We start from the raw sequence: 9,271 nt of genomic DNA, 5'->3' as shown, positions 1-9,271 counted from the left end.
TCTCGCTCTCACAGTGTAAATTCAAAAACATTCAAACCGAATGTCGGAGAATGCGATCTGTCCCCCTTGCTGACCAAATTTAAAGACTCACTTCATCACATCCCTTCTGCGAGGTTTTTCTTTTTTTCCTCCTGTCAAGAACAATCCTAGGAGATTTAACTTGCGCTCCTATTAAAACCGGCCTTCTTTAGTGCTAAGTGCTGTCATGTTAAACTGGTAAGAATGCCAAAGCTGTGCGTAGAAGGGACACCAAATTTGCCCCATTGGCGAAGACCCCACACTTCTGTTTTAGCTACTGCTGAGTGCAAAGGGCAATTCAAGTTTTCCTGACAATACACAACTCAGAAAGTTTAGCGTTAAAACAACCAAACATACAAACACAAACCTGCAGTATTTAAAACTCTCTGAACGAGTTTAAAAAACAAAACAAAAAATTTCCTTAGAGGGTTTTGACCCACAAGTATAACTCCCCATTATCCTTCCCTCCCAATACTCCCCAAAAGTATCCATCTTTGAAGCTTTCTGCCTGTTTCCTCCAACTGTCCTGCTCTCCGGGAAACTTTTTGCATTATAGGTTATTTCTCTGAAGTGCCTCACAGAGGTTTTGATTGGCATCTGGCTCCTCAGTCATGACTTCCACAGATTCCCACTCCCCAGACCGGCTGGATCTCTTAATCGCATCTACTACGCTCTGCATGTAGAGGCCATCTTCAAAAGAAGCCGCCATCACCACCGGCTTGGGATCCCAGGTCCGCTGGTCCTCCTGCTCCTGGAACGACTGACGCAGTGCTCGCACCAAGTATACCATTCCTTTGAGGTACAGCACGGGTATGTCTTTGAATCCTTTTTCCGAAAGCCCTGCATTGATGTCCAGAGAGTCTGCAAACAGGAGCTCCTCCTGGAGAGAAGTGTTCTTCTGGCCGTACAGATCCGTCCCTCGGGCCACCAGGCGCCCCATGGACCCGACGATCATGACCTCGTGGACGAATGAGCCGGGCATGTTGAAGTTGAGGGTCACCGTGCTGCAGACGCCTCCCGTCATCAGCATCTGGAAAAAGCAGAAGTCGTCGCTGGTGACGTGGCGTATCCCGTTGATGGCGGAGTTCTGCTTCACAAAGGTCTTCAGCAAGCCGTGGACTTTCTCCGCCTTTTGGCCCGTCAGGTGAGTGAGGAGGTCTACGATGTAAGTCCCCATGGTGTGCAGGCCGCCCCCGCCCATCAGCTCATCACAGATCCAGTTGTACTTGTGGCTGAGGAGGCTGCCCCAGTACACTCGAACATCGCACATCAGGACGTCGCCCACGTAGTTCTCTTCTATCAATCGCTTCATTTTGATGAAAGCCGGCAGAAAACGTAGGACGTTGCCTACGATGCTCATGAGTTTGGGGTAGTATCTGGCAGCGGTCACCATCCTGAAGGTATCCACCGAGGTGGCGGCTTTCTCGCAGATGACATTCTTTCCGATACCTGGTGAAAACACAGGAGACTGATTTGATTCAGAGGTCATCAGGAGGCCAAAACACCTCAAGAGAATTAAAACTAGCCTCAGAAGCAAAATTTCGTTCTGGGGAAAGACAAGAGATAAGAGGGAAGGGAGAGGCAAATTGTAACAGGATCAGGTAGAAGTGAGCGCACCCACAAGTCCCAAGATGGACTTTCCTGAAAGAACAAGAGAACTACAAGCTTCCAGGTGAAGGTCTTCTGCAGATTAAACATCCAGCTGTCATGCCTTTGAATGCACAATACTCAGAACTGGCTAAGGGGTAACCATAAGTTAGCTGTGACTTGATGGCACTTTCCACACATACCTTAAGCCTCTTGTTTCTGTTTTGCACCCTGCAACCTGTTATATATTTTTTTCCTGCATGCAAATGCAGTCATGCTTGATTGCTCTTTTCCTTGGCTTCCTTTCTGCATTCAATTTAAGATTCGGCAGCTCATTATCAAGTGTATTCATTCTCTAGCTCCTGCTTATGTCAAGCCTCTGATATCTCTACATTCCCCTCCTCAGGCCTTGCATTCTGGTTCCTAATTGCTTGTTAAACTCTGTCTCTCTCCCTCCATTTCCTATCTTCATGCATTTTCACTTATTGTTCCTTATCTACAGCAGCCAATATTCATTTAACTGATCCTCGTTTTTTTTAAAAAGCCTTAAGACACATTTGTTTCAATTGACCTATAACTAATTACTTTTGACCTCCTCCTCCGGCTTTTAGTCTGCTGATTTTATTTCTGTCTAAATTAAGACTGCAAGGCCACTGAACAGGGCATCTCTTTCTGATTTTCTGCACAGCATTTAATTTTTGAGGAACTTCACAAATACTCTTATATAAAGCCAACCAGAAGCATGGTTCTACCAAGTTCCTGCCATACCCCACACAGAGTGACAGTATTCTGGTCTCAAACCCCAGTTATGATAAATTTTGCAGAATCTTTTCACATTACAGATGTAATTTTGTACCGCACTGAAGCCTTCAGAGAATCAGCTCGGCTCCCAGGAATGGGATACTGCTTCCTTATCTGCTCTGCATTTAGACAGCCAACGATCCCTTTGATTTGATCTATAACCCACTGATTCGTTTTTTTGGCAGTCCACGGTATCCGTAACACTCTCCCCCAACACCACATTTGAGCCCCTCCCCTATGTCAAGTACCAGTCTCATCAACAAAAGCCGAGATCTGCTGCTCAGGAACTGGCAAAGCAGCTGCTAGGTCTCATTCTGCCCTCTAGCAAGCACCAAGCCCACATTTCTTGCAGGCATTCCCTACAAAGTTTAATAAGCCTTTTGCTTCCTGAAGAACATCAGACCACACCAAGAAGTAGCAACCATGTTCCCTTCTGAAGAATTTCTCCTTGGTCCATGAGGGTGGGGAAATGAAGTGGTCTCTGCAGACGCCTAGTGGTCAGTGAAGCAACAGAAATATACTGGCATATTTTGCTCTGTCCTTCAGGAGCTGTGGGAATGCGGAAACTTAATTTAATCACATGATTATAAAGATTTCCCTTCTAACCTCTATTAAAATCATTCTTGTTTTGGAGGCCTGCCAGCCTGTATCAGCTCTGCTTTTGAAAGAATGTGAAATCCGTTCCAAAAGATACTTTCACCTTGCTGCTTCTTGCGGCTTCCTGTTTATCAAACAGAGAAGACTTGGCCACACTTATAATAACCAGGAAGGACACACAAAACCAAACAATTGGGCTTCACATCCTTTCTTTGAGTGTCTAACTATAATATTTCTTTTCCTATACTGATGCATTAATAGGTAATGCAAAAATCAGTTTTATTACAAGTTGCTTGACAAAATTCAGGAGGAAATCCCTGCTCTCACCCTGTTGCTTCTGTTGAATAAGGAACGCATTACTGACCAATCCTCAGAAGGGCTAACAAACCTATTGAAAACTTATCCATAACATAAGAGCAGACACTGGGCCCAGCCAATTGTTTTTCCACTGTGTCAGACATTACATATGTGTACACTCTTCCTGCGCCACAGCAGTTGGTATGCACACATTAGGACAGGAAGTCACATATTTTCATAACACTATAGTCTGCTCTGCCCTGGATGGCCCATGCTAACCCTATCTCATCAGATCTCAGCAGAGTTGGCCCTGGTTAGTACTTGGATGGGAGACAGCCAAGGAAGTCAGGACTGCTACGCAGAGGCAATGGCAAACCACCTCTTGTTCGTCTCTTGCCTTGAAAACCCAACAGGGCCACCATGAGTCAACTGTGACTCATACTATCTTCATGCTAGATTTTTTTCAGGACTTCACAGTTATACAATATAAACGTAAGGTTCCAAAGTAAAACATGTGGTTTATGGTAACCAATTACACAGCAACCACCATCAGATGCCAGCTGCTGTACACAATAGAGAAGGCGGGTTTCATTCACAGGCCAGAACAACTTGTTTCCAATTCAACGGCCAATATACAATACCTAGAGCTTTCACAGCAATTTGTCGTGTCAACGGTGGGGGGATGTTGATGCAAACCAGGTCCACATCCTGATGCAGCAAAACATCATCTGTCCGGCTGGTGTAGAAGGAAATGTTCATTTCCTCAGCCAGTTGCTTTGCTTCCTCTTCAGTCTTCCCCCAGAGGGCCTCGATGGAGAAGCCTTCTGCCCGCAGCAGAGGAACCAGCACCCGAGCGGTGCTCCCGGTCCCAAACACCCCCACGCCGGGAAGCATTTTCATAGTGTACGGTTTTCACAAGGAGATCCCCCAGCACAAGCCCCGGGCACAAAGACCGAACAGCTCAGCATGCTGTTTCATCCACAGCTCCTAAAGCAGGCAGGGAGGGAAAAGACAGAGTGAATATTTGCACTTGGCATCTTTCACCCCCTCTGCATACAACAACTGGCTCTTGATGCTCAACAGTGACACAAGCAGAGTCCAGTGTGAGTCATTAAATACTCGAGCTGGACGAAGCTGCTCTTTATCAAGCTACGTTTCCTCTTTCTGCTTGCACTCCTTTACTATATTATGCCAGTAACACCTGTTATTGCAAAGAAAAATTAAAGGATGTGCCATCTAACCACTTAAAAGCATTTCCATAGCATTTTTGAAGGTTCAAACTGATTCACATGCATTATCTATAACTCTTACAAGAATTCTACAAGGAAAGTCAGTATTATTACCTCCATAGTACAGATAGCGGAAAGGAAAGCTGAGAGCCTGGCTTGTCCAGAGCAACCTAGTGAGTTCATAGTTTAGGTGACATTTGAACCAAGGACTACCCAAATCCCAAATTCTTAGTGTACACACCACAATTGCTCTCTAGTTTGAAACTCACTACTTAAGATAGCTCTCGGTCCCCTCAATCTCTTTCCAATGGAAAACATTTAAATGGGACCTCAGCTGGTTGCTCAAAACTATTCAAAGTTACAAAAAGAGTGTGATGCCAGCACAAACTGAAGTCATACTGCAAGCTAACCTCCCTAGGGATTGCACTGTTAAATGGAAGAATAACTAAAATGCCAGCGTTAACCAGATCTTCTACTTCTACAGTTTCCATGTCCACAGTAAAAGAAGGCAGGGAGCAGATGGTAAAATATCTGAAAACATCTTTAATGGACATCTAATAAACACAAGCACTGCACATTACTTGAAGCATTTGCTTTATTTTTATCATAGGATGCAGCAGTTTGGCTATTTAATAACATTGCTGTGCTTTACTTGCATATCTGTATGTTGTATCAGAATGGCCTACTAACAAACAAACATCACATTATCATATGTACCATTCAGACCAGCACTTGTCCAACAGAAATATGCAGGAAAGGTTTTCTCATTCAGAACTGCTAGCAGCACTGAAGGCCAGGATGACAAATGCTATAGGGTTTTCATGCCATCACCCTGCACACCTGGGAGCTCTGGAGGCAGGGCAAGGGGTGGAAATGATATTGTGCAATGTGCTGACGCTGATGCGTTGCATGGCGTCATTTCTGCTCCCCACATTTCTCCCACTGACTCAGATGTAAGGGCAGGTGGGAGGGCTGGCCAGCTGGGAGACTGCCCTCCTGAAGTGGGCAAATAGTAAGCCTACAAAGGCAAGGAAGTCAAATTCCCAATCCTGAACGTTTAAACAATCATTCAAATGACACCTAAATCAACTCCGGACTTCCCTAAGACCCCAATCCTATGGAAGTGATAACACCTGTAAAGCACCTGGTACATCATACAAATTTAACAGCATGGTGTAGTGGTTAGTGTCGGACTAGTATCTGGGAGACTGAGGTGCAAATGCCTGCTCTGCCGCTGAAGTTTGCTGGGCAACCTTGGGCCAGTCACATGCACTAGCCTAGCCTACCTCACAGGGTTATTGAATGCAACGGAGAAGGGGAGAACACTGAGTTCCCATTGGGGAGAAAAGTGGGGTATAAATATAGCAAACAAACAAATGACGTAAACAAATACTGAGGTCCTCATCATCTGACTAAACTGACTCACAAAAGCTCATACTGGAATAAATTTAACCTTTAAGGTGCCACTGGCCTTCTGTTTAATTGTGCCACAGCGGACTAACACAACTCCCCTTCTGGATTTATTGCCCAATAAGAACAGGGATAAAAGTACCTTTTCCTACTCACCTATTCCTCCGCTCCCTTGACTATTATACCATTATTCCCATCTCCATTTACACCTCTATACATCATTGGCAACCTCTCTCCTCTTTATATCCCTATACTTACCTTCATATTGTCCACATAGAAACACAGAACTGGAAGGGACCTAAAGGATCTTATCCAGCCCCGCTGCACAACACAGAAAATTCACAACTACCCCACCCACCCCTGTTCTCCCAGTGACACCTGCTGTATGCCCAGAGGAAGGCAAAAAACCTCCCAGATCCCTGTCCAATCTGGATGACATACAAACTCTTGCCTCTCCCATCTTTCCACATTCCACTGCTCTTGTGTCTTTTCTTACCCCAGCCTTCAAACCTTCCATGTGTGTGTAAAGTGCAGCCAATTTATGGCGACCCCGTAGGGTTTTCCAGGCAAGAGACTAACAGAGGTGGTTTGCCATGGCCTTCCTCTGCATAGTGACCCTGGTATTCCTTGGTGGTCTCCCATCCAAGTACTAGCCAGGCCAATCCTGCTTAGCTTCTGAGATCACCTTGTCTTAACACACAAACACCAAAATGCCCTTCAAAACCTACAAATATGTAAAGTACCTTACTACACATAGTTTTTGAGCCCTTGAAGATATGTATGTATAGGCATGCATGAGCACATACATACATGTTACCTGCCTTTTTATTATATATCACCTCAGGCACTTAAAAAAACCCCAGAGAAGCAATCTATAAATAAAACATATCTGGCGATTGACCTGCAAATATTTCTGAAGCTATACAACATATTCTATTTTGCCACATCAATAAACCAACAACACTGCAACTAGGAAGGGAGGAGCTGTTGGAAAAAGAAATGTACACACAAGGAAAAGGTGGCTAGGTCGAAAAACCGAGGGAAAGAAGGAAGAATGAGGACAGCAGGAAATAACTGGGACACCAGCCAGATACCCATGAACCGTATGAATTCTTTGAGAACTCATGTTTAATAATTTTTTAGTATAACACATGCAGAGTTTAGGTGTTTTATAACTTTAACAACTTAGATGGTGAAAATACTAACACTTGTGTATGTGTTAAGCGCCGCCAAGGCACTCCCGACTCATGGCCACACTATGAATCAATGTCCTCCAAAACGTCCTGTCTTTAACAGCCTTGCTCAGATCTTGCAAACTGAGGGAGGTGGCTTCCTTTATGGAGTCCATCCATCTCTTGCTGGGTCTTCTTCTTTTCCTGCTGCCTTCTACTTTTCCTAGCATGGTTGTCTTTTCCTGTGACTCTTGCCTTCTCATAACGTGACCAAAATATGACAGCCTCAGTTTAGTCGCCAACACTTGAGGGGGGGGGGGCAATTGTTTTATCAGTGTGGGCAGAGGACGAGAATATCAGTATTCACCTCATACCATTGTACCAGAGGGGTGGTCCCTTTTTTAAAGCCACTGCAGAAAAAGCAAGTAGAAGCCCTTGTGACAGTTTAAAAACTACTTCTTAAAAAGTAGAAAAGGGCAAGAGTCCAGTAGCACCTTAAAGACTAACAAAAATATTTTCTGGTAGGGTATGATCTTAAAAAATCCAGGAAAACCTATACTGGAATATTATCCAGGTCAGTCATGAAAGCACCACAGGACTCCTAGCTAAGGTACAGCTCCCGCCAACACGCAACCTGCCTGCCTTCCGCAACCCCAAGTCTTTACGTGCCCTTCACACAAGCACCATACCTGGCCATTTACCTCTTTAAGCCCCACCCCCACCCCAATGCTCCAGCCTTCCCTTCTGGCTCCAGCCTCTCTCGTTCTTCCTCCGCAGTGCAACGCTTTTACATACCCCACCATAACCGCTGCCGACTTACCTACACGCACCGAGGGAAAATTCATATCTACCTGAAGACCTTTTTTTTTACCTGAAGACCCCCTTTTTCCCGCGCGCGGAAGGATACAGACCAAGAGAAAGGAGCGCGGCGCTCACCTGAGGGCCGCACCGCCTCCCAGCTCATCCCTCGCGCACGCGTGCGCGCGCACCTCCTCCTCCTCCTCCTCGAGAGGGTATAACGTACCGGCCTCGGTCAGGTCTCCCACCGCCCAAGCCGCCACGGGGCTCGTGCGCATGCGCAGCGAGAGCGGCGGGCGAGGGGAGGGAAAGAAAGGGAGGCGGTTCCGCTGCCGGGTGCCTCTTAAAGGAGCCGCAGCGTTTTCTCTGCAAAACGTCTTCGGCGGCAGGTGCGTCCCGAGACCTTGGACGATCCATAAATAAAGTACTGGCCAGTGGGGGTGGGGAGGGGCCGTGGCTCAGTGGTAGAGCATCTGCTTGGCATGCAGAAGGTCCCAGGTTCAATCCCCAGCATCTCCAGTTAAAGGGACTAGGCAAGTAGGTGATGTGAAAGACCTCTGCCTGAGACCCCGGGAGAGCCATGGGGAGGGGGCGTGGCTCAGTGGGTGAGCATCCGCTTGGCATCCAGGAGGTCCCAGGTTCCATCCCAGGCGTCTCCAGTCAAAGAGACTGGGTGGGTGATGTGATGTGAAAGAAGCCTGCCTGAGACCCTGGGGAACATGCTTGGCATGCAGAAGTTCCCAGGTTCAATCCCCGGCATTTCCAGTTAAAGGGAGCAGGTAAGTAGCTGGATGTGAAAGACATATGCCTGAGACCCGAGACCCTGGAGAGGGGCCGTGGCTCAGTGGTAGAGCATCATCTGCTTGGCATGCAGAAGGTCCCAGGTTCAATCCCCAGCATCTCCAGTTAAAGGGACTAGGCCAGTAGATGATGTGAAAGACCTCGGCCTGAGACCCTGGCATGGAGGGAAACCGTTTCACCTGGTGAACAACATCCCGATTTGCATCTGGCCATTCACCTGTGTTCTGGCCATTCACCTGGAAGGCTATATGTAACCCATGCATGTGGAAGGGCCTGCCCGAGGAGTTCAGGAAGGCTCCTGTCATTAGGCAAAATCGAAATATTCAGCCAATCCAGGCACCCTGTAGTACTGCAGAGTATGTGCAGTGCATTGGTTAGAATGTTGAATTAAGACCAGGGGGTCCAAGGTTCAAATCTCCGCTTGCCATAAAAGTTATGACATCCTCTCTCAGCTTACCCTACCTCACAGGGTTGTTGTGAGGACAAAACAGAGGACAGGAGAGCCACATATGTTGCCCTGATTTCCTTGAAGGGTGAGATGCAAAAGTACCAAATAAATAA

The 9,271-nt window shown here is 46.5% G+C and overlaps 1 protein-coding gene across 2 annotated transcripts; it reads right to left on the bottom strand.

The window, feature by feature from the left end:
* Positions 1–521: 521 nt before the first annotated feature.
* Positions 522–7,976, bottom strand: GFOD2 (Gfo/Idh/MocA-like oxidoreductase domain containing 2). Of its 2 annotated transcripts, XM_056862821.1 has the most exons (3): positions 7,932–7,976; positions 3,942–4,287; positions 522–1,467 (listed from the first exon to the last, which is right to left on the bottom strand). In XM_056862821.1, the coding sequence occupies exons 2-3, from the start codon at positions 4,198–4,200 to the stop codon at positions 569–571; spliced, it is 1,158 nt and encodes a 385-aa protein (XP_056718799.1). In that variant the 5' UTR covers positions 4,201–4,287; positions 7,932–7,976; the 3' UTR covers positions 522–568. The 2 variants fall into 2 exon arrangements, with proteins under 2 accessions (XP_056718799.1, XP_056718800.1); XM_056862822.1 differs by lacking the exon at positions 7,932–7,976 and having other exon boundaries at positions 3,942–4,294.
* Between the last annotated feature and the right edge of the window lie 1,295 nt (positions 7,977–9,271).

This window comes from Euleptes europaea, chromosome 17, assembly GCF_029931775.1.
Source record: "Euleptes europaea isolate rEulEur1 chromosome 17, rEulEur1.hap1, whole genome shotgun sequence".
NCBI lineage: Eukaryota > Metazoa > Chordata > Lepidosauria > Squamata > Sphaerodactylidae > Euleptes > Euleptes europaea.
This window is presented reverse-complemented; position numbering and strand designations above follow the sequence as displayed.